The following is a 26188-nucleotide window of genomic DNA, read 5'->3' as shown; positions in this document are numbered from 1 at the left end:
CAGAGAGAGAGGGAATGACAGACTCTGGAACAGGCTCCAGGCTCTGAGCTGGCAGTCAGCACAGAGCCCGACGCGGGGCTCAAACCCACGAACCGCGAGATCATGACCTAAGCGAAAGTCGGACGCTTAACCGACTAAGCCACCCAGGCGCCCCGAGTGAAATTATTTTAAAATTAGCTTCTTCATGGAATGTAAATTATTTATTTGTAGTACCCTTTACTTTTCACATTTGAGCTAGAATCCATCTTAGAACTTGGGATTTGTAATTCTAAATATATACTTGCTAGCCTTTGCTAAAGCTGTGCCTAACCAATTCACTTTAATTAGAATAACTGTTTGGACCAGGAATTTAATTTTTTTTTCCTTTGTCTTGTCAGCAAGACCATTTTTAAATTTTTATTTATTTATTTATTTATTTATTTATTTATTTATTTATTTTAGAGAGAGAGAGACAGAGTGTGAGTTGGAAGGGACAGAGAGAGAAGGAGACACAGAATCAGAATCAGGCTCCAGGCCCTGAGCTGGCAGCACAGAGCCCGATGTGGAGCTCAATCTCACGAACAGTGAGACCATGACCTGAACTGAAATCAAGAGTCAGACGCTTAACTGACTGAGCCACCTAGGTGCCCCAAGACCATTTTGAAAAGTCCCTTATTTTAAAAACTCTTTGTTTAGAGAACATTTTAAAATCTCCTCATATTTATATCATGGGAAAGAACCAAATGATATGAAGGACAGATACCATCATCTTTTCCTTTTAGGTAGGCCACTTCATATATGTATGCAAAACAATGTAGGTTACTGGTAAGAAGAAAAGCATAGAAATATAATGAATAGTCATGAACTTGCTGCTCAAACCCAGAATTGGAGCATTACCAATAACTTGCATTCTCATTTTGTATCCTCTATTCTACTCTTCTGTTTCATGCCATGAGATAAACACTATTTAGAATTTTGTGTTTATCATTCTTTTGCTAGATTTCTACCCTAGTCATTTTTTTATTTTGCCATTGGTTCTACACTTTTTGGGAAGCAGTAAATTTTCAAGAAATACTGAGAACTTTAGGTTTTAATGTGTTTTTTGTTGTGAATGTTGCTTCCATTTATTTGAACAGGTCTCTGCCTCTAGGGATGTTAGGTAAATGTGTAAAGTAGTATTCTTTATTCCCACTGTATTCTAGTAAAAGAAGTTGGGAAAGTAAGATCTACTTTAGACAGCTGACTTGATCTTTCTGGACCTGTTTTTAAAGTGAGAGAAATTGTTGATCATTTTTAAAAGAATGTTCAGTTCAGATTTATAGATCATTTTTAAAAGACCTTTCAGATTCTAAATTTTTGCTATTTTTTATTTTGATTTTTGTTACCGTTTTACAGTTGGAGGAATGCTGAAAATTTACTTTGCCCCAGAGTTTTTCTTTTCTTCCTCCTGAATATCCACTTACAAGCTATCAAAAGGAATTATTTGCTAAAGAACCTGATGCTATAAGGAATGTGTGGAGACATTTGCAGTTTCATTTCCCAATTTGAAATATGTGTGATAAATCAAAAGTAATGTATGTAACTTACATGGTTTTTACGAGATAAAAGAATCATCATTATGTAGGCATACATAACTTTTCAAGCTATGTTAGTTATTGTAGTGTAATAAATTATTGCAAGGTTTAATGGATTAAGACAACAGACATTTATTATCTCTGGCAATTTCTGGGGCCAGGAATCTAGAGTGGCTTAGCACAGAAGCTGTGGGTCTCTAATAACGTCTTACTGAAGGTGAAGACATTTGCTGGGGCTCCGGTAACATGAAAGCTTGGCTGGGTTGGGGGCTCCATCTCCAAGCTGATAACACATACATGACAGTTGGCAAGAGGCCTTCATTCTTTCCGAGCTGTTTCCCAGAGGCCTCAGTGTTGCAATGTGTGGGCTTCTCCACAGGACTCCCCTCGATAAGGTAACCGGTTTCCCCAGAGCTAATAATTTGAAAAGAGAGAAACGGCCACCAAGGCAGAAGTTGCATCATCTTTCATAATCCAATTTTAGAAGTGATACAACATCACTTTTCTCTTATCTTACTGGTCACACAGACCAGTTCTGGTACATTGTGGGAGGGGCTGCAAAAAGGGATGAATAAGAGGAGATGGGGATCACTGTGGCCATCTTAAAGACTAGCTGTCATGCAGCCCCCAAGCTAGGGCATTTTAAACTTGCATCCAGTTTTGAAAGAAGTTCTGGTGTGCATAACATGCTGTCAAGCAATATCGTATACTAGAGAGAGATGATTGGTAAAAGGAAGAGTCAAGTGATGGGGCATACGGCATTGTTTTATTTTAAGAAATTGTCGTAGCCACCCCGGCCTTCAGCAGCCACCACCCATTTACATCGAGGGAAGACCCTCATCTAGCTAAAACATTACAACTCTCTGGAAACTCAGATGATGATTAGCATGTGTTAGCAATAAAGTGTTTTATTTTTTTATTATTTTTTAAATATTTATTTTTACAGTGAGAGAGTACATGCAGGGGAGGGGTAGAGAGAGAGAGGGAGAGAATCCCAAGTAGGCTCCATGCTCAGCATGGACCTCGATGCGGAGCTCAGCCTCACAAACCGTGAGATCATGATCTGAGCTGAAATCAAGAGTTGGATTCTTAACCGACTGGGTGGCCACTCAGGTGACCCAGTATTTTAAAATTAAAATATGTACAGTGTTTTTTTAGGCATAATGGTAATGTACATTTTTACTGACGACAGGGTAACATGAACATAGCTTTGATATGTACTGGGGAGCCAGAAGATTCATATGACTAGCTTTATTGGGATATTTGCTTTACTGTGATGGTCTGGAGCCAAACCCACAACATCTCCAAGGTGTGCCAGTTCCTTTCTACTCTGTTAAGTTGCTCAGAGAAAGTGGGCAGTGGGAAAATATTTCTTACACTTTGTTACTCATCAGGGATGGTTGCAAGCTTCATTTCACATCATTATCTTACTGCCATTACAATAATCAAGGCTGTTTTGTATTTTTCTAGCTTCTGGTTAAATTGCTGGGAGAGCCAAATGGTTTTGGAGACAAATGATTACTTCTGTTCCTCATGTTATATACAGTTTTGCTCACCAGTTATTGCCTAGGTAGCTTTAACTTGCTTCTCCTGAATGGTATGTTGCCCCTCTTGGAAAGCTGTATCTGTTGACTACACCTTCAAAATTGGAAGAGATGAAACAGCTCTTTCAAAAGCTTTGAATGTTAGACCGATTAATTTTGTAGATCTGATTCTGTTCCTCCTTTTAAAAAGTCTCTGAGTTACCAAGATTTATAAGTAAGGAGTTTTCAGAAGGCAAAATCGTTGGTTGAATATGTATATATTCTTGTCATAAACATTTTTGGGGATGTGTTTTAGATCTCATGGAAGCTTTGAAGCCTGAATACGTGGCACCCCTGGTCCTTTGGCTTTGCCATGAGAGCTGTGAGGAAAACGGTGGTTTGTTTGAGGTATTCTGCACCTTCCTGCTTTCTCTCAAAGCAATGTTCGTGTGATTAAACATAACAAAAATGATTTAAACAATAATATTTTCCAGTTATTCACATTGGGAAAGATCTGCATCATTTGATACCACTTGTGTATTTTTCTTTAATGATTATTTACTTATTTTGAGAGAGAGAGATAGACAGACAGACAGAGCCAGAGAGAATGTGAATAGGGGAGAGGCAGATAGAGGGAGAGAGAATCCCAAACAGGCTCTGTGGTGTCAGCACAGAGCCTGACACAGGGCTCGATCTCACAAACCATAAGGTCATGACCTGAGCCAAAGTCAAGAGTCGGATACTTAATGGACTGAGCCACCCAGGCGCCCCTCACTTTTGTATTTTTTAAATATTATAGTTGACTAAGGAACAAGTGTTGACCAATGTTCCTTTTTGAGAAAGTAACAGCAACTTGATAAATTCTGTTTCTCTGTGTTTCTTTATTTTTAATATTCTTACCAAATGAAAATGTGGCTGAATGTTAAAGTAGGAGGATGGGGCTAACGGGTTAGAGTCAGCCAGGCTGGGGTTTGAATTCTCTATTCTGACAGATGTTGGCCCGCTGCAATATTGTACAAATTAATGTACCCTAGCATCACTTTTCTTGGGTTTTTGTCATGATCATGGGAAACCCTATTTTTAAACTCTTAGCAGTGGATCCAGTACATAACAGTTACCCTTCAACTGTAACTATTATGTCATTGTAGCAGAAATTTAGCCTGGGTGGGCTAGGTCAGTAAATATAACCTATTATTTATTTTATTTATTGTTTTTTAAAAAATTTGTAATGTTGATTCATTTTTAGAGAGAGAAACAGACAGAGCATGAGCGGGGAAGGGGCAGAGAGAGAGAAGAGACAGAATCCAAAGCAGGCTCCAGGCTCTGAACTGTCAGCATAGAAGCCAATGCGGGGCTCAAACCCACAAACTGTGAGATCATGACCTGAGCCAAAGGTGGAGGCTTTTCCGACTGAGCCACCCAGGCGCCCCACCTATTATTTATTTTAATTTTTAAAAATAAGCATTCCTATTTTTCCATGTTGTAGAGCTTTAAATGTTTATCGTAAAAATAAGCACGCAGAATCCAAACTTCCCGTGAGATCCAGTTTTCACTTCATAATCAAAGTCCTTTTAGATCCCTTTATGCCAATTTATGCGTTTTTGTTTCCTCATTTGCATGTGATCTCTTTCTTTCCCCTAGTACTGTTATATTTTAGATTCCCTGCCCCACCTTTATTTGTTTCTCTGTGGTAATAATGAACTGTTATATGAAGAATACTATGACCTCCAAAAATCTTTCTTGGTAGCACAATTACCTGGCTTAGTTGGAAGTGAATGCTATATTAACCAGATACATTTGAATAAAAAGTTGATAAAATAAAAAATACGCATATCTAAGCAGAGATGTACACCTCCACTTTTTTAATCACAGACATTGAATTCAGATTGTGGAAAATTAGGAGTGAAAATAACTTTTTAAGAACTTTACAGATTTAATAATATCAAACCATCTTGGTTTCAGAATTTGGCCTGCCTGTCTTTTATGTCATTAAGGAATTTTTATTATTAATTCTATAGATAAAAATCCTATTTGATTTTATAGAAGATTTCAAATATACAGGAAAGTCTAGAGAAGAAAATAAAAACCATCCATATTACCTTTATCTGGAGATAACTACTATTAATATTTTTTCTCTATTTTTCCAGTCTTTTATTAGACATGCATCTTTTTAAAACATTTTTTAATGCTTATTTTTGAGGGGGAGAGAGAGACATAGAGCATGCACGGGGGAGGGGCAGAGAAGGAGACAGAATCCAAAACAGGCTCCAGGCTCTAAGCTGTCAGCAATGAGCCCAACGTGGGGCTTGAACCCACGAACCATGAGATCAAGACCTTAGCTAAAGTCCGACACTTAACCAACCGAGCCCCCAGGCGTCCCTAAATGTGTATCATATATGAATAATCTCTTTTCTTAGATAGACATTTTATATGTACAGTGAAACCCATAGAGACAGTAAGGTCATGTTATAGGTACAGTTTTATATGTTGTTCTTTATGTTGTGAACATTTTTAGTGAGGAACATTTGGTATGTGTGATTGATAAAACATAGTGAGAAACATCTATAATATCCAAGCTTAAACCTTGGAAATAAATTTTGCCAAGTTCTGAGACCCACCTAGAGGGTAAGATAGGGATTCTTTGGCTCGTTCAGAGTCCCTGTGTCCAGCACCTGGAGGAGCTCACAGCCTCTTGCGCCACTGCCCACATACGGTAGAATGCGGTATCTGTGTAGTCTGTTACCAGAACCACTGCTGACTTATCTACCCTGCCAGCATCGGGGCCAACTGGTCTGTTGTAAAAGTTATGGGCATATTCACAGGGAGGCATAGCGTGATAAAAAGCCACGCCCTTGACCCGGAGCCACTAACGTGTGCTATCTGATGATACATATTCTCTTGTCCCATGCTTGTGGAATTCTAACACTTGTAGTTGTGGTGCTTGAAGATTTTTTTTTTCCTAACATCACACTTTTTCTGGGGATTCCCTTGTGTGACCTCTAGAAAAGAATTGATCTTTCAATTAATATATTTGGGCATTTGCCTTCTCTCTATATTTTATTAAAACGACTATATGTAGTTGTTTAAGTCACCCCTAATTTTGTTTCTTTCCTTTTATGTTTTTATTCACCATTTTTTTCTAGAAGGATGTGTTATTTCATGCCTGTGTTGTGTGGGGCAATCGTACTGTTTTACATTATTTAACCTTTATGGTTATCTCATGAAGAATATTATTATCCTTATTTTACATAGGGGAAAACTTGGATTTAGGGTTCAAATAATTTGTTGAGGGTCACACAACTAATCATTAGAAGAATGAGTATAAAGCCTTAAAGCCTTAGGGTTTTTTTTTTTAAGTTTTTTTTTTTTTTTATGTTTACTTATATTTGAGAGAGACAGAACATGAGCAGAGAAGGGGCAGAGAGAGAGGGAGACACAGAGTCTAAAACAGGCTCCAGGCTCTGAGCTGTCAGCACAGAGCCCAATGCGAGGCTCAAACTCATGAACAGTGAAATCATGACCTGAGCTGAAGTCGGACACTTAAACGACTGAGCCACCCAGGTGGCCCTAAAGCCTTAGTTTCTGACATAAGTCATGCTTTTCCTCCGTAAGCATTCTCCACCACTTTATGTTGTTTTGTATTTCTGCTCTGATGTCATGAATAAAGCAAAATCATGGAGGCCCACAGACTTTTGTAGAACTGTATTATTTTCACCCATTGTCATGTAGCCTTCTAATACTCTTAGTATGATAGCTGCCTGTTTTTCTAATTTAAAAAGTTCTCTTTGTGATTCACTTTTGATGGTATAACTGTTTTCCCCTCTTTTTGGTAGGTTGGAGGAGGATGGATTGGAAAATGTAAGTCTCTTCTAGTTTTTGATTTGCCATACATTGTTTCTATATTTTTAACCTTGCACATCCAACTGGAGCTGGGTAAAGGTCTTGCCAAATGGCTGCCTGTCGGAGCTCGTGCACGCATCTTCAAACTCAAACATGGTTATACCAACAGGCATTCTAAAATGTGGAAGCCATCCTGAAGGCCTTTGGCATTTTCAAGAAACTGCTGAGGGCTTTTTCCCTGTTGGCAGTCCTTACTCAAGCATTGTCTGGCCTGTGCATAACTGCCTCTTTCTCCAGACAGCACAGTCTGTTTGTCCTCCTATGTCTGGCATCCCACATGATTTTTTTCAGTAAGGTTTATTTATTTTTGAGAGACAGATAAAGAGAGCATGCACACGTGTGCGAGTTGGGGAGTGGCAGAGAGAGAGAGGGAAAGAGAGAATCCCAAGCAGGCTCCACACCATCAGCATGAAGCCCGGTGCTGTGGCTTGAACTCCGGAACCACAGGATCATGACCTGAATCGAAATCAGGAGTTGGACAGACCCATGTGCCCCCACGTGATTGTTCTTGCTGTTCCTGCAGAGAAATGAGTGAGAGAGGGGGCTGTTTTGAAAAGATGGGAAGAGTCCTGGCCTAGACAGCACAGCAGGCAAATTCTCCAATTCTCTCGTTTGATTCTTTTCTTCCTTGGGGCCATGAGAGACATCGGGAGGTGACGGTCAGGACTCACAGCAGATGGTCAAGACTCACAGCGGACTACTTGCCGAGACAGAAATTGCAACTGATGTCTGGCAGTTATTGCCCTCTGGTCCAATAGTAAACTCATTTGGCTTCCACCGTCTCTTTCCCCAGCTCCCCAGTCTTGGGAATTCCACACTGGATAGTTGCTTCATGACATTTAAAAAAACTGAAAAATTCCAGTATCTCAAATCAGAGTTTTCAGTTGGCTGCTGGTATCCGAATTAATGGAATTATCTAAAAGGGTGTCAATACTGGAGGGCATTGATAGAGGATAGAGTATCAGTGTTTTTATCATTAATGACTATTCTCTTTGGTTATTACGGTACTGTATATTACTCAAGCGTTGTTCAGAATAAGTGTCTCAGGATATCCATTTAAGAAAGGAAATCAATTGTTGCAGTAAAACTTTTTTCTGAGACTTGACCAATAAGAAAACTCTAGAAGCATGTATTTCTGTCACTCCCTGAGACAAAGCTTCAATTTAATAATCACCAAAATCTGACCAATATGTTTAAATAAGGTTACTAGTGCTTATTTTATTCCTTGGGCTTTTTGAAAGGCAACAAACAGTCTAAAAATTCTCACAGAACTTCTCCAGCATTAATGATTTTCATGAATCTTCCCTATTCAAGTTGACTTCCTGTGGAGAAGAGCAAGAGCAAAGGGAGGCATGGGGGATTATCTGGGGTTATGTGACATTTTAAGTTGGTTATCCCTCACTTTGCTGTTTAACAAAGATCTCAAAACATATTACCTGAGTGATCTTTGGTCATGAAGTCAGTCTTTTGGTGTGATTACATAGAATTAAATTTTTTCTGATTCAGCATTACGGTCTTCCTTTAGTGCTATCTGACATGGTCAGAGGAGAGCTGTTTTCCTTCAGCTTTAACCGTATTTTTTAAAAAAATTCACATTATCTTCATGGGTTTGTTATCTCAAGAAAAGCACCTTTAAAAGGCTTATAGTACAGCTCTTCAGATGTGAGAATCTTTTTATTCCCCCCTGAATTCCCTTTCTCTTAACATTACAAAAAAAAACCCAAATTCAGGGGCTCAGATAAGTTTTATGTCCTGTGTCCTTTGTAAACTCTGTGCTTAGTGTCTTTGTTTCGTTTCTGTGACCAGTACGCTGGGAGCGGACCCTTGGAGCCATTGTAAGGCAGAAGAATCAGCCCATGACCCCTGAGGCGGTGAAGGCCAATTGGAAGAAGATCTGTGACTTTGAGAGTGCCAGCAAGCCCCAGAGAATTCAAGGTAGAGACCCAGCTCCCTTCACTCCTGGCTGGGAAGCCAGAGGCAACAGAGCATTCTCTCCTCTTACGGACCTGCCTTCTGGTTTTTTGTTTTTTTTTTTAATAGTTTATTGTCAAGTTGGTTTCCATATAACACCCAGTGCTCATCCCCATAAGTGCCCTCCTCCATGCCCATCACCCCCATCTGCCCTCAGTTTGTTCTTGGCATTCAAGAGTCTCTCATGGTTTGCCTCCCTCCCTCTCCTCCACTATTTTTCCCCTTCTTCTCCCCATTGGTTCTCTGTTAAGTTCCTCCTAATCCTCCTATACATGCAAACATATGGTATTTGTCCTTCTCTCCCTGACTTATTTCACTCAGCATAACACCCTCAAGGTCCATCCATGTTGCTCACATGGCCAGATTTCATTCTTTCTCATTGCCATGTAGTATTCCATGGTATAGATAAACCACATCTTCTTGATCCATTCGTCCGTTGATGGACACTTAGGCTCTTTCCATGTTTTGGCTATTGTTGAGAGTGCTGCTATGAACATTGGGGTTCATGTGCTCCTATGCATCAGCACTCCTGTATCCCTTGGGTCAATTGCTAGCAGTGCTATTCCTGGGTCATAGGGGAGTTCTGTTGTTAATTTTTTGAGGAACCTCCACACTGTTTTCCAGAGGGGCTGCACCAGTTTACATTCCCACCAACAGTGTAGGAGGGGGCCCATTTCTCCACATCCTTGCCAGCTTCTAGAGTCCTCTGATTTGCTCATTTTAGCCAGTCTTACTGGCGAGAGGTGGAATCTCAGTGTGGTTTTGATTTTTATTTCCCTGATGACTTGCCTTCTGTTTTTAACTAGTGCCTGGTTTCTGTTCCATGAGCTATTAGAACTCATGATATAAGATATGTATGTCAACCCCCACTGCCAGTTTGTCTGCTGTGTTTTGTAATCCTGTGTTTGGGGTGCACGTCCGGGTGGGGGATGGTATGAGCTCTTCACCCTTTTGTGCTCTGTGCATCTACTCCCTGCCTGACGGTTCATTTCAGAGTCTTCTCTCATCTAACCAGACACTGCTTACCTCAGCTGATTTTTCTCCATTTCCCAAAAAGTTCATGTAGGCCAGTTTTATTTAGTCTTAGTTCTTTTCTGTCCAGTGAGTAGATTTCGTGTTGTTTTAGCCCTTCGTCTTTGCTGCTATGTTTCTGCCCTTCTCCGATCCCCCTTCCTGGGGCCCCTGGGTGGTTCAGTCAGTTAAGCGTCTAGTTCTTGATTTCAGCTCAGGTCATGATCTCACGGTTTTGGGGGTTCCAGCCCCATGTCAGCGGAGAGCTTGAGATTCTCCCTCTCTCTCTGCCCCTCCCCTGCTATCACTCTATTTAAGTGAGAAATAAAAAATGCCCCTTCCAGGGCAGCTGGGTGGCTCAGTCGGTTAAGCATCGGACTTCAGCTCAGGTCATGATCTCACAGTTCTTGGGTTCGAGCGCTGCGTCGGGCTCTGTGCTGTCAGATTCTGTGTCTCCTTCTCTCTCTGACCCTCCCTTGCTCACACTGTTTCTCTCTCTCCCAGAAAAAACAAAACAAACAAAAAAACATTAAAAAAAAAAAAAAGCCCCTTCCTGCCTATATTACCTCTCCTGACCTCAGTGCTTCTCTAGAAATTTAAACTCAGGCCCTGGATGTTCAACCAAACCTCCCCAGATATTTTAGGCTCCACTGATCTCTCTTTTAGCTGGACTCTGACCATAGCATCTGCTCAGAGCTGCTTTTGTGTCGTAAATCTGTGGTTTCTTAACTGAACAGGAAGTTCCTTTGGTGGCAGAGACTGTGTCTTGTAGGTGCTTGTTTTGTATTTGGTGCTCGGTGGGTGCTCAACTCAGGATTCGGCAAATGCTTGTTACCTGGAATTATCCAGTCATCTGTGATTTGCCACAGGAATAGACAACCAGTAAAAGACACATTGTTTTTTCTAGTGTAACTCATATCTGCATATACTATATGAAGTTTATTTTTATTTATTTTTTTAAGTATATGAAGTTTATAGGATTTTTCTGGGAAAGATAATGATTCAGGGATATTTGGTAGACAAACCTTTTTTTTTTCTCTCTTAGTAATTTTATATTCAGTGTTTAGTAGGAGACTATATCTTAAAAAATGACTATTCTTGTATTTTTTCCTTCTTTAATGACACTTTCCTGCCCGCTGGTACCCTCATTGAAATATTCATTATGCTCTCTCTCAACCAGATGATAACATGATTGTTGTTTCATTAATGGTAGCATTTTCTGTATTCCATATTTTTCTGCTTGTGATAAATTCAGCCTGTGAATAATAGTTACCCATCATGGAAAATAAATGAAAGAAAAAAAAGAAATACATTAAAAACTTTCCTCTGATGTCCAAGTTGGACATGAGAAGCTAACTGAATTACATAATTCTAAATGAAAATCTACATTGGAAGTAGAGTTAGAAGAAACATGTCACATTTTCTGTAGAACTGTTCTCGGGTTACCGATGACAGAACTAAATCCCAGAAAAATACCATAACTGGCCCAAGCCTCCTCAGTGTTTGAGCCGCATTAACTCAGGTTGCCTGTGTCTCTGTGTGTCCTTTCAGCACGTAGCAAGGTGACGTTCAGTTAAAAGTCTCCCTCTGGCCGCATTCTTAGTGGGGCGGTGAGGGGAGGATTCAGAAGCAAGAAGCTGGCTGATATCCCTGGTCACATCAGTCTGTGGTTTGCTTATAGATTTTGTCCAAGGTTAGAAGGAGGCCTGTACCTCTAAGGTTTGTTAGGTTCCAGAATGTTTGGAATCTTCTGGCATATTTGGAAGCCCCGGGAGTCTCCTTTATTAACCTTTTAGACCCCAGAACAGCAGCTTCTGAACCCTGTTTTCAGTCTATGTTCATAATGATGGTTTACTCTGGAAGAATTTTTAGTACCGACTTCAGAGCTATCACTTGAAACGTGGCGGGGATTGGGGGATAATCTTGGCCTTGTTCCATCCTGAAGGAGGGGCGATGATGGGGAGAGAAGGGAAGTTTGTTTTTCCTTCACCAAAACTTGCATGTCTCTGGATAAGGATCTCACTTTACAGAGTTGTAAAGTCGATCAAAGACTGCAAAGCTCATGGCCTCCGGGGAATCAAAACCCAGGAAGAGAATGTTGGAATCCCTTGTTTTCCATTGAAAACACCCAGTGATCTTTGGTCTATTTCAGAGTCTTTCATAATTTCTTCCTGTAATAGTCTGACCTCCTATATTCAGTTCATGAGTGCCTGTGAAGGTCCTTTGGCAGGCTTGCTCACTGTTAGAGGAATGATTATCTAGCATGTTGTTGGATTTCTTAGTCACGTCTGTAACAGAAGCATCTTTGCTGTTATTATTATTTTCTAGAATCTGTTGGCAGTATAATTGAAGCTGTAAATAAAATCGATTCAGGTGGAGGAGTTTCAACAAATGATACGAGTCATGCAGCATCAGGAGGAGTATCAACATTTGTAAGTAGGAGAGAAAAGCCTAAACGCTGTGCCTTTTCTTAAGCTTCTCTGTTTTCTTTTTTTTCTTTGTCTTTTCTTTCATACAGAAATATTATTTTCCAAGCTATTAGTTCATTGTTAAATAGGAAAGATAAGTGACAAGAGTTTTCTTAAAATATGTACTAAATATTTAGAGAATTTGAATGAACATGGGGCTAAGATGTAGCCTTATATAACTTTTACTTTCCTTTCTTTAGTATAATTGTACAAGTGTCTTTTCTTTCTTTTGGAGTATTGTTGGTAATCCTCCTGTAGTTACTGTTTTTTCTAACTTTTTAGAAAAGGATATCTATTTAAGTGTCTCTTTTGAGTCTTGTTTTTTTAGGGAAAGCACTGATAGATTGTATTTTGGAACTGTTTCGACATCACTGCAAATAAAGGTCCTCCCACCATGTCAGAAATTCTGATAGAATGGTAGTTATAGCTCATGTGAAGTTTGTTGATTTACTGTCTCCTGTACTTAGGCTTTAACAAAAAATCGTAGCGCATAAATAGAAAAAAGACATTTGACGCATTCAATTTTGGTGTTTCGTGACTCAGGGCAGACATAGTGATAAAGTTAAAAATCTAATTTTAACCCTGAGAATTTGATCGGGTTATCAATATGATTTTACCCTAGAATAGGCATTGGCAAACTTTTCTGGGAAAGGGCCAGATAGCAAATGTTTTTGACTTTGTGGACTACATACTATTCCTGGTCACATATTCTTCCTGTTTTTCTTTTTTTTTAACCACTGTTTAAAAATATAAAAACCATTCTTAGCTTTCAGCCCTTGTTTGACTCCTGTTTCAGAATGAACGTGGTTGACTATTGGACATCATTCCTTTTTAACTTATTATCTACTTCACACATTAGCGGCACACATCCTCACTAAGTAGAAAAATACAATATCGAGTTAGATGAGAGACATTCCTAGTGAGGAACCTAAGGTAAAAAAATCTCATTAAAACCATTCTGAGGCCATTTGCTTATCTGTTTACATTCAGTTTATACAGTAGCTCCTATGGGGCAATTCACTATCTCTATTTATGACCTATTCATTATTATTATTATTTTTTGTATTTTTGAGTTTGTAATACTTGCTGAAATAATAGGTCTTGTCACCATCAGAGACATGAAATTTGAAAATGAGACATACAATTAGTAAGAAGCAAATTATAAAAAAAGTCCTTATCTGTAAATGAAGTTCTTTCCTACACATTTTCTAATTGTATTCTATTAAAATAAAGTCTAATGAAACAATTATGACACTCCATGAAACTCACGAACATGACATTCTATTCACCTGTCTTCAAAAGCAAAAACCAGGTACATAAGCAGTTAATAGGTTTGGAAAAGTTAAAATGCTAAGGATTTGACAAAAATATTAGTGAAAAAATAATTTTCTTTCTCTGTCTCATAGACTAGAGTCATTGGCTATAAATTCCCTCCATTTTCTTCTACTTACACGGAGCTGGAAGCTATTATGTATGCCCTTGGTGTGGGGGCATCAGTGAAGGAGCCAAAAGATATGAAATTTATATATGAAGGAAGCTCTGATTTCTGCTGCTTGCCTACGTTTGGAGTTATTATAGCTCAGAAACCTGTAGTAGGTGGCGGATTAGGAGATATTTCTGAGCTTCCGGTCAGCTTGGAAAAGGTATGTATAATAAGAAACCTTTATTTTGCTTTTCTTTGGTTTCTTCAAATATGATTGATAAATCTCACATTGTGTGCGTATTAATAAAATAGCTTGTGGTGGTTGGCTCAGGAATAAAGATTTAGCATTTCTTTTGATTTTCCTTTTTAAGTACACAAGAGAAGAGACTTAGGTGAAAGGGCAAGAAGAAAGAAGAAAACAGCAGTTAGGTCCAGTCTCACGACCCTGACATGATGGCCTTCATCCTCTCTCTACCATTTACTTGCTGTTTGACCAAGGGTACAGAACTTCCCAAAGCTTGGTTTCCTTATCTATAAGACAGATGTGATAACTCTTGCTTGATGATAGTGGTGAAGGAACAAGCCAGGTAATGAGCTGGGAAGAGTATCTGAGACAGCTAGAACAAGTGTAAAAGGCCCTGAGGCAGGTGCATACTTGGCTTATTTTTAGAGCAGGTAGAGGGCCAGTCTAGCTGCAGGATGAACCAGAGGGGCCGTGGTAGAAGAAGAGGGCCCTGTAGTCATTATGAGGACTTTGGCTTATGCTCTGAGTAACTAACATGGGAGGCTGCTGTAGTGCTTTTAACTGAAGAGTGACATGACCCGGCTGTGTTCACTCACAGGCTCATTTTTGCTGCTGTGTGGAGAATAGATTATATGGGAGCCAAGCAGAAGCAGGCAAACCAGTTAGGAGTCTGTTATGGTAATTTAAACAAAAGGCTGGATGTGAGTCAAAGGAAAGAGGAGTCATAAATGATATTTTTGTTTTTTGTGTTTTTTTGTAACTGGGATGAAATATATGCATATATGTCTCTATACATTATTTGTAATCAATCATATAATGTATTTAGTATGTATAATAGTTACATAGAACATAGTAAGATAGGTATATACAATTACTTTAAGGTGGGGATGGTCAGGAGTTGGCTTTGGACAGATTTGAGATTCTCTTATACAGTCAAGTGGAGACGAAAAATGGGCAGTTGAATATTTGAGTCTTGAGTTTGAGGGGAGAGGCCTCACTAGGGTTCTTAGACTTTAAGTGATATTTGAAGACCCAAGACTAGATGAAATCACGTAACGTGTGAGCGTAAGTAGAGAAGAGACTGGGCTCAGGGACCCTACAAGTGTTGAGAGGTTGAAGACATGAGGAAGAATTGGCAAGGGAGATCGAGAAGGAAAGGCTGGTGAAGTGTGAGCTCTGCCGAATACCAGGAGAATGTGGTATTTTAGAAGCAAAATGAACAAATTGTTTCAAGAAGGAAGGAGTGAACACCTGTGAGAACACCTTTGAGGTGAGGCATGTTTCATTTCTTGGAGTCAAGGTTCAGGTAATGAGTTCAGGGATAGCTGTTGAATCCTAGATCTCTGAGCCAATTTCTGTGCCTTTGGTGATTCGAGGACCCATTGACTGGAGGATCGATTAGCCCATTGCTGCTCTGCATCTGTGAGAACTTTATGTATCTGATGAATTGGGAGGGAGGCAAGAGATATGGACCAGGCATTTTGTTGTTCTAGTAACTGTCCCATGGTATTTGCTGCATACAGTTCTGTTTGGATACATGAAGTGCAAACAGTTAAAGCAGATGTTTCAGAATTCTGCACTGTTCTTGTTCAGAGTCAGGAGTTGGAAAATATGGTGTTCAAGATCTGTGGCCAGAAATAATGGCCCTTTGAATTGAAATCCCTGTCTTCCCAGCCTCGAGTTTCCAGGCCATTAGATACAGTGGGCCATCCTCCATTTGTCCCATTTTTTCCCCCTTCTGGGTCCTGAGGAACATAGAATTAAAGGTGTCCCATAGCAGTGGGGTGTGGTCATTTGAATATGTGGGTCAGGTTTTGTTTTTTCTGTCCTGTTATTTTCCTACAAATATTGGTGTATTCTTGCTTCCATACATTGAGGTCAAATGGCCCTCGGGTTGCACAATGTCCTTAGTATCTACTGATAGATAATTTATAAGATGTGTCTGTGTCTATATCTGTATCTATAGAAAACTTGTAAGACTACACTCAGGAGATATTGACAATGATAGTGCTTTTACTTTGAACATGGTTTTAATACTCTAATGTTTTAGTTGAGTTGTTTGTATTTGGTATATGTGATTTGAAATTCATTTAAAACTTATTTTGTTTTATTTTATTTTTAAATACTTTATTTTTGAGAGAAAGACAGAGACAGATACAGAGCAAGAGCAGGGAAGGGACAGAGATAGAGGGAGACACAGAATCTGAAGCAGGCTCCAGGCTCTGAGCTTTTGGCACAGCGGGGCCCAAACCCACTAACCGTGAGATCATGACCAGAGCCGAAGTTGGAGGCTTAACTGACTGAGCCACCGAGGCGCCCCAACATTTTTTTAACTTGAGAGAGAGAGAGAGACAGAGACAGAGAGAGAAGGAGAACGTGTGTGAGTGAGGGAGAGGGGTGGAGAGAGAGAGAACCTTAAATCTTAAGCAGGCTCCTTGATCAGCACAGAGCTCAATGCAGGGCTCGATCCCATGACTCTGGGATCATGATCTGAACCAAAATCAAGAGTTGGGGTGCTTAACCGACTGAGCCACCCAGGTGCCCCCAATTTATCCATTTTGATTCAACAGATATATGTTAAATACCCACTATGTTCCAGGCACAGTGATAAGCACTGGAAATATAGCCTAGTTTAGTGTTTGCATCAGCAAGTGATCCATAATTAACAGTCAGTAGGGATTTTTGAATGTCAAGAAAGAACACATAGATATCTTTTCTGCTCCTAAAGATCTGACAGTCTTTAAATTGGGAGGCTGATTATTTCTGAATAAGATTGATTATGATTATGATTAAGAAGTAGAAGCCAAACTGAGACCCATAATTAGGGGGAGTAGTGATGTGAGCGTGTGGCCAGTGAAATATCACTTGTGATTAGCAATATTCACAGCAGAGCTTGTGGAACAGGAAAGTCTGCTAATAAAATTTTGTTCACCCTAACATAGGTTCTCCACGGGGAGCATTACTTGGAGTTATATAAACCACTTCCCAGATCAGGTGAGTTCTTGATACACAGATTCCTTAGTCATACCCTGATTTTGTTTCCTGACTGATCTTCCAAACTGTGTCATTGTGTTAAACTGGCCTAGAGTGACTTAAATAAGTCATTTCACAAGGCCTGGATGTGATTGATGGGAAGCATAACCTGTTTCAGTGACCTTAAGCTTTGTCCTTTAATAGTGTTATTTAATAAATTATTTCAGAATACTAATAATGTATCTCCAATGAGGTATGTGTCCTTAACAACTGAAAAGGAGTCTCTGCTGTGATTGTGTGTTCTAAACTGAGTAATTGTATATAAGCAGCTATGATTCCTATGAATGATGGTTTTTGGTTCCTTTCTCAGGTATTTATGTCGGTAGCAATTTTCATAAAGCAAACCACAGTAAAAGAGAATTTTTTGTAATTAACTTTTCCTGTTTTGGAGTAAGTAAAATCAAGTCTGCCTTAATAATGAATTTTCTTTTTTTCAGGAATATCCTACTTGTTCAGTAAAACTGCTTTTCTTATTCTTCCACTATAATTTGATACATTTGTTTCAGCGCTCTAATGTCAGCATACCGTCTAATTAAATACTGACCAAATAAGGTGGTAAAATACAAAAAACATGCCTCTTTATCATTTCACCTTATGTAACGTGAAAGTCAGCAGGTGGCTAGAATAGAATCCTCCATTCCTGTTTTCCCAAGTCTTTTTATTTGACTAAAAAATTTATGAGATCATTATTGTTTAAAGCCAAATAACCTTATTTCAGTGTCACAGCGGACGTTTTCACACAGCTGTTTTTATCTGAAGCCTTCATCACACATCCGCTAGTTTCCTGCCATGTGCAAGGAAGGCAGAGTTTTCAGTCCTAGATATGTTTTCTAACCTGGCTACCTACTGACCCAGCCTGTTATCACGTCATAGGACGTTACCTGTTATTTTAAATAAAACGCGGTGTCTGGATCCCCACCGTGGAGGTTTTGTGTGCACGCATGCGCCGTGTGAGCACGCATGCGCCATGCGCACGCGGTGTGGTGGCGGCGCCGGCGGCCATGGCGGAGGCCTGCAGGCGCCCTCTCTGTGGCCTGTGCTAGCCAGCCTACCATGGGCTCCCTTGGGAACCAGGGTTATAAAGGAAGTAGGAGTGTATAAGGGAGATTCCTGCCCTTAGGGATTTTAAATACGAAGAGAGAGACGCAGGGATGTACCCCAAAACGATTACACCTGGAAAGTGATATGAATAGGTGTGGAAACTGTTTTTCTTAATTTCTCGTACCCCCTTAGCCTCAAATTACGTTTCTCATGAATTATTTTTCTTCAGTAGCTTCTGCACGTTTTCTTTAAGGACTTTTAAAGCTGCCTCTCTAATAAATATGAACATTTCAAAATTTGAGATACTTATGATTTGGAACCTCTTTAGACTGCAGAAAACTAAGGTATGACTGCTATTTATAATCTTCCCATAAAACCCAGCAGGTGATGAGACGCAGGACCATAAGCATCAGGAGACTGATGTCAGCGTCTCTGTGTCTCTCATTGATTTTGTCAGCTTCAGTGTTACTGTCAGAGGCTGAGTGACCCCTCCTGGGTGTAAAAAAAGAAGCATTAGACAGAGAACATGAAACCTAAAAGCATTGTTTTGTGTGCATTGTGAACTAGACCATGATCTAGTTCAGGATATGCTGGTCTCCAGATTTTCTGGGTTTTAAAAGTTTGATCTTCATTATGTGTCTAGGTGATGTTTCAAATGTAGTGACTAAGGTATTCTCTTTCCTTTTAATGTTGAATGACTCAGCAGTACCTTGAAAACTATTTCAAAGCATAATTTTGTAGTTTTGCTGAACTTACAGTGGAAATTTTGTTAAATCTCTCAGGTCTTAATATAATGACCTTATGTTCTTTTTAAAACAGAAGATTGATTAATTTTGCTGTTCATTTCAGGAACCCTAAAATGTGAAGCTGTTGTTGCTGATGTCCTAGATAAAGGATCTGGTTTAGTACTTCTTGTGGATAGTAAGTCACTTTCAATTATTACAATACTATTGTTAGATCTACAGGTCTTGTGTTTGTAACATGATGCTTCACCATAGAAACTGATCAGTAAGTTCACATTCATCTTTCACTTTGTGAGACAGCAAGATAAAGATTAGCGTTCTAAAACTTTATAAGCTCTTAGAAAATAAGTGAGTATTGGGAGAAGGAGCAAGTTGGCGTAGAGGTGGGAAGAGTGGGTCATTTTAGGGGATTTGAGACCACATGACCAGAGCACAGAGCTGCAGACTGGAGCTGGTGGAGAGAACATAGTGGTGCCTGGAGTTCAAACTTGGCAGGAAGCAACACATTGACAGCCATCACTGGATAATTGGGCTGTATTGTAGATACTTAGGTTTTTGTTAGCTCTTTGGAACTTGGAACATATTTGACCTCTCAATCATTTTCATAAATGGTGGCTAAGTACCTAATGTTGTGCATTCAAGCCTGTTGAACCCAAATGTGGTTTAATCACCACAGCTATATTTTATTTGCTGTGGGAGGGAAAAAGATTACAGTAGTTTAATAAAGGTTGACATACTAGTAATTAGACATCAGCTCAAGATACATTGCTTAAAATTTATGTATTCTCAAGTTTAAGAAGAAATAGATCTTGGGGCGCCTGGGTGGCTCAGTCGGTTAAGCATCTGACTCTTGATTTCAGCTCAGGTCATGATCTCATGGTTTGTGAGATTGAGCCCCACATCAAGCTCTGCGCTGACAGCATGGAGCCTGCTTGGGATTCTCTCTCTGCCCCTCCTCTGCTCCTGCTCTCTCTCTCTCAAAATAAATAAATTAACAAAAAAAAATCTTTAAGAAAAAGGAGAAATAGATATCTAGCGTCAAAAATTTTGGAAATAGAGTGGGAAGTTTAGTATTTTCTGATAGTTGGAATGTAGGCTTCATCATCTTTGTTCTAAATATATAGAAGTTATATGTATATATACTGTATATGCTACTTGGGAACTTGCTTTATTTTTACTACATAATATGTTGAGGACATTTTTGATGCTCTTAAATATTCTCCTACTACATTGTTTGTGTTAGCTCACAATATTTCATAGTATGTCTTTTCTTTTCCTCTTGCTGTCTTTCTTGTATTCCTCTTCCTCCTCCTCCCTCGTCTATTTTAGATTTTTGTGTTTTCTTGTCATTCCAGAAGTTGGTCGAGATTTGACTGAACCTATCATAGTTTTCTTTTTTTTTCTTTTTTTATTGTTACTATTTTTAAGTTTATTTATTTTGAGAGAGAGAGAGTGAGAGTGGGGGGAGGGGCAGATAGAGAGAGGGAGAGAGAGAGAGAATCCCAAGCAGGCTCCACGCTGTCAGTGTAGAGCCTGACATGGGGCTCAGTCCCACGAACTGTGAGATCGTGACCCAAGCCGAAACTTAGAGTCAGGTGCTTGATTGACTGAGCCACCCAGGTGCTCCTCTCCCAGTTTTCTTTTACTCTTCTCCCCGAGCTATGGAACGTGTGACATACCACAGAATGAAGTTTCTGCAGTAACCTTAGCTTTCATTTTTATTATTTTCTCTTGACCTGCTTCATTTATTTAACTATAGCTTGGTATTGGGTAATACTGTATTAGAATTTGTAGACAAATTGCAAATGAAATCAGATGTCCAGTTTCATGTTTAATATAGATAAAAATCTTATTTTAAATACAGATTGCCATGACCTTCCTTATTTTTTGTTATAATTAGATTTTTTCTTTAATACGCAGTTCAAAGTCATATTTCTAATTTTCTAGAGCTGGAGATAAAGATAGTACACTCTAACTAGGAAGTTAGTAGCAAGAGGGACAGCTGTCCTACATTCATTCATTATTTGCTTACTTACTCACTAATTCATATCATTTATCATTACTCATTAACTTAATAAATATTGGTTAGGTGCCTTTTCTCTCCCAGGTACTATTCTGATTGCTGGGAATATGATGGTGAGCAACTCACCCATGATTCTGTCCTCCTGAAGCTTATGCCTTGATCCTCACTTATTTCTTTTTTTGTATTTTAGGTTCTTTTTTTTAAGTATTTAAAAAATTTTTTTTAATTAATTTATTTTGAGAGAGAGAGTGAGAGCAGGGGAGGGGCAGAGAGAGGGAGAGAGGGCAAATTCTAAGCAGGCTCCATACTGTCAGCCCAGAGCCTGACTGTGGGGCTCGAACTCATGACTGTGAGATCGTGACCTGAGCCAAAATCAGGAGTCAGATGCTGAACCGACTGAGCCGCCCAGGCGCCTGCCCCCCCCCCTTCTCTCTCTTTCTCTCTCTCTCTCTCTCTCTCTCTTTCTCAGTATTTATTTATTTATTTTGAGAGAGAGAGAGTGCAAGCAGGGGAGGGGTGTCTGAGCCATGCAGACGCCCCTCCAGGCTCTTTTTGAGTCCTTTGGCAGAATGTGTGAACGTTTGAGAGTGTGGATACCTGCACTGTATAGTGGGGTTTTGTGAAATGTTTGAGATGCGAGAGTTGAGATAGGATAGGCAGTTGGGGAGGCTTAAGAAGAGGTGAAAGAAACGGCTATTTCATAGTCAAGGAAGGGTATGTGAAGGTCCTGTGCACTCTGCCTTCTAGACACCGGTAATGAAGGAATTAAAATGATGCTTTTAAACTAAACAGACTCTAACTTATCAGACCTTCTAGTGACTAGATCTTGTCTTTGAAACTTTTAAAGGAATTGCTGATCATGTCTTGGTTAACTGGTCATGTCTTTTGATAATAACTTCCTTTAATTTTTCTTTGATTTGCTTTTCAGTCTATTCTTACTTTGAGAAGGAACTTGTATGCTATAATCAGTTTTCTGTCTTCTTCGTTGACGGTGGAGGCTTTGGTGGAAAACGGACGTCAGGCAAAGTCAAGGTAAGCTATGGCTTTAGAAGCAAAATAATAGGGGTACATAAGTATCCGGGTGTATGTTTTGAACTTCTCATATTACCATATGTGTGATTTAACAGAGTAGATCCTCAGTAATTCACGCTTCTTTGAATCAGAGTATCCTTGAATTAACTGGAAGTGCTACTTATGTTTGAATATTTTAATATATAACACATGGTATATAGATAAGTTTGGCTGACATAAGTATAATGTACCTGAGATAATTATGGGAATGTTTTTACCTTCTTCTACAAACTTTGCATCACCCAGAAATCTTTAGGAAAGCCCAACACATGCGAGTAATCCTTGTGTAAGAAAAAAATCTTCATTCATTAAATGACTTAAGACGATTGTGTTAAGACAATTCTAGTTACTCTTTAGTTTTCAAATTCTGTCTAAAAACACTTTTTTCTAAAAATATGTTTTAACTTGAATGTTACTTTTAATTTAACTTGGCCTTTACTTCTGATTTATTTGAGGTAATGAGATTATAATGTAGCAAATATTCTGGATAAGTGAAGTACGCTTAAAGCAGTATTGAGAAACTGCTTCTGGAATGATGGTGTGAGGAGTCCCCTGGACCCTCTCCCCAGTGAGTCCGTCATAACACCTGACTGAAAACATAAGTCATAACATAACAGGTCTAAGTTAAAACAAAAAGAAAAACATTTAAAGTGGGAATTGTCCTAGGGGCACATAGTAAATTAGGAAGTATTTATTCAAGAAAGTCTTTATCTTGATAAGAACACTGAGATTCTGTGGCATCAGAAGCCACAGTCTTCTCCTTTCTCCCTGGTCACCCCGCTCAGCATAATGGCAGCTCCAGTCTAGGCATGTGCAGCCCAAGCACAGGATCCCTTGTCCTTGCTCCCAGAAAAGGGCCAGGCTGGCTTCCCAGCAGGAGCAGCTCACCGAATTTTCTTACCCCCGCCCCCTGGCTTGTGTTGTTGAAGCTCTGTTCCAGATTGAAGTGGCTAAGAGTTACAGCATTCTCATTCTCTACCCAGCCTCCATGTGCTCCACCCATAGTGGGCTGAGAAGACTCAGGGACCTAATCCCTTTTGCTCCAACTTGCCCACAGGGTGAGGGAAGCTGAGGAGGCCAGAAGCTATTACACCCGCCCAGCCCAACTCCTTGTAGAGTGAGTGGGCCACCATCTTCGTCCCTACGTTTCCTGCAGTGGAGTAGAGGTTATGCCCAGGGGCTGAGGCAGGCTGTAATAACAGAGATCTCTGAAGCTCTTCCCAAGGAAATGGACTCATCTTGGAATAGAGTATTTGGAAATTCAAAGGTAAGGGTGCCCACAGATGCTAGGTTGTAAATAAACAACCTCGAGGAGCCTAGTAGCTCCATGAGAACAATAAGCTAACAACTAGCCCACCAGAAGTTCTCTAGAGAGAACCATGGAAAGAGAGAGCTAAGAAGAGCCTGCATCGGATCATAACAAAGACTGGCCTGACCTTAACTGGATTGGACTGTAGAGTGATTTATGCCCCAGGGCATTATTGAAAGTAATAGAGCAGTCACCTGGCAGTCAGTTGAGCCTAATAGTTGGTTATGATACCACCTGAGGCAGACACTTGAGCAGAGAGGTCCTGGGAGGCAGTCTCTGAGAATGCTGGTAAACCCACGGTCCTCATCCCAGGGTAGCTGACTCTGTTCTTGCCCAAGGCTCTAGCTCTGAGGAGCAACACCAGAAGCTGCTCACTATTGCAGAAACAGACGTAGCTGAAATAATGTAGCCAAGGCACCACACAAACAAACAAATCAATAGTAACCACAAGCCTGCTAGGGGATAGGAGGTCAGTATCCAGAGTTGCTGTAATAGGTTATCTAAAATGTCCAGTCATCAACAAAAAATTATAAGACATGCAAGAAACAGGAGCACATGACCCATAGACAGTAAAATAAAACCAGAACAAAACAGGCAATAGTAACTGCTTTTGAGAGGACTTCATAGACAAAGACTTCAAAGCAGCTCTTGTAAGTGTGTTCACAGAACCAAAGGAAAGCATGCTTAAAGAGGTACCATGGCAGACAGTCATCAAGTAGAGAAAATCAATAAACAGAAATTATGTAGAAGAACCAAATAGAAGTTTTTGGAGCTGAAAGTACAACAAGGGAAATGAAGAATTTTCTAGAGCACTCAGTAGTAGATTTGAACTGGCAAAAGAAAGAATCAAAAAGTTTGAAGATCTTTCTCTCTGTCTGTCTTTCTATTTATCTATCTATCTCCAGAAACAAAAAAGATGAAAAGAAAAAGAATGAGAAGTCTTAGTGAAATGTGGAATACCTTAAGTATAACAATATGCATGTAATGGGAGCACCAGAAGGAGAGGGGAGAGAGAGAGAGAGAGAAAATAATACAAAGGAGTGATGGTTTTGCTGAAGAACATTAATCTACACATCCAAGAATCTCAACCAATTCCAAATAGGATATAGATGGAAAGAGACCCACACCCTTAGTAAAAAGTACATTTAAAGATTAAATCAATATAGGTGGGAATTGTTTGTCTATTTCTTATAGTTATTATCACCTTTTTTACTGGGAAAAGAGTCTTTATCTCTTTCTCTTTGGCGGCTCAGAGACTGGATCTGGTTGTATAATTCCTTTCGTTAAACAGGCTCATTTCAGGGAAATCACAGCATAGATGAGATTTCAAATGTTATCTCCTGAACAGAAATATTTTAAAAACTGGTTTATCTAACTTGCAGATTTTGTTGTTCATCAAATACCAGCTTGAGTAAAGAGAGTACCAGTTACTTTGTTAGTGTTTAGCCTATGATGTTTTTTGATTTCAGGAAGCTGTAGCTGTGCCTGACAGGCCTCCTGATGCTGTGCTTACAGATACCACCTCACTTAATCAGGTAAGATTGTGTCTTTGAAAAGCGATGAAGCCACCTGACCGCTGGCTCTTGAATGTGTAACTCTTGATATCCTGTAGTTTTGTGAATCTAAACATAGAGGCTTTGTCCTTGAACGTCACAGAGATTAATGGCATATTTCCATAGTTGGAATCCGGTCTTTCTACATTTTTGCTCATCACATTTCTTCACCATTTCTTTTTCTTTTTTTTTTTTTTTTTAAATTTTTTAATGTTTTATTTATTTCTAGGAGAGAGAGACAGCGTGAGCAGGGGAGGGTCAGAGAGAGAGGGAGTCACAGANTTTTTAATGTTTTATTTATTTCTAGGAGAGAGAGACAGCGTGAGCAGGGGAGGGTCAGAGAGAGAGGGAGTCACAGACTGAAACAGGCTCCAGGCTCTGAGCTGGCAGTCAGCACAGAGCCCGACGCGGGGCTCGAACCCACGAGCCGTGAGATCATGACCTAAGTGAAAGTCGGACGCTTAACCGACTAAGCCACCCAGGCGCCCTCTTCACCATTTCTTAAAAGAAAATTTAGAATGACTTTTCACGTGTCATTTCAGGAAGCACCCTTCTTTGCTGGCCACTGCCTAACTTAGTAGTGAAGAATTTCATTCCAGCCCTAGTGAGCAGGTTGAGAAGAATTAAAAGGTCACCTTTTCCTCTTTCAGGAAAGAAAGTTGAACTACATTACTTGGGAACAGATTTAAAAAAAAAATTTTTTTTTAATGTTTATTTTAGAGAGAGAGAGAGAAAGCGAGTGAGTGGGGGAGGAGTGGGGGGAGTACTGAGAATCCGAAGCAGGCTCCTGGCTCTGAGCTGTCAGCACAGAGCCCGACAGGCTCGAACTCACAGACGGTGAGATCATGACCTGAGCCAAAGTCGGGTACTTAACTGACCAAGCCACCTAGGTGCCCTGGAAACACATTATTTTATGCCAGCTTTAGTGGACAAGCAAAATAAAGCATCTTAGGAGGGGTAGATGATTTAATGTCTTTTTCTGGGCATAAATGATTTGTTTTCTGATGGAGGAGATAAAATGTCCTATCAGTTGACAAATTCTGTGAGCATGCAGAATCTTTCTTATTTAAGAAACAAAAGGTAACCATAAAGATGAGAAAAGCCACTTTGTGTTTGAGAGTCCCCAGAGATTGTTCCCAGGGTGGCCAGAGGACTAACCACGCAGGTACAGAACGAAAACACAAAGCTCTGAAGATATGCTGTGAGGTATCTCTTGTAATGACAGCAAATTATTTATAAAGTTTACATCATTTTTGATGCTAACTTTGATATGCTTGATATGAGAAGTTCCACAGGATTTCTGTTTGCCAGCAAATACAGAT

At 39.7% G+C, this 26188-nt stretch overlaps 1 protein-coding gene across 1 annotated transcript in view; it reads left to right on the top strand.

Moving 5' to 3' along the window:
- Positions 1-26188, top strand: part of HSD17B4 (hydroxysteroid 17-beta dehydrogenase 4) — an 85853-nt gene that overhangs the window by 27610 nt on the left and 32055 nt on the right. Inside the window, exons 9-17 of the mRNA XM_039244950.1 lie at positions 3393-3484; positions 6910-6934; positions 8783-8911; positions 12287-12390; positions 13833-14069; positions 17036-17087; positions 19017-19088; positions 21862-21965; positions 24783-24848. Of these exons, the coding sequence (XP_039100881.1) occupies positions 3393-3484; positions 6910-6934; positions 8783-8911; positions 12287-12390; positions 13833-14069; positions 17036-17087; positions 19017-19088; positions 21862-21965; positions 24783-24848 (881 nt within the window). The remainder of the gene's footprint in view (positions 1-3392; positions 3485-6909; positions 6935-8782; positions 8912-12286; positions 12391-13832; positions 14070-17035; positions 17088-19016; positions 19089-21861; positions 21966-24782; positions 24849-26188) is intronic.

This window comes from Hyaena hyaena, unplaced genomic scaffold, assembly GCF_003009895.1.
Source record: "Hyaena hyaena isolate Hyena2069 unplaced genomic scaffold, ASM300989v1 scaffold_250, whole genome shotgun sequence".
Lineage (NCBI taxonomy): Eukaryota > Metazoa > Chordata > Mammalia > Carnivora > Hyaenidae > Hyaena > Hyaena hyaena.
The sequence above is the reverse complement of the archived record's forward strand: the minus strand, read 5'-3'. Positions and strand labels throughout refer to the sequence as shown.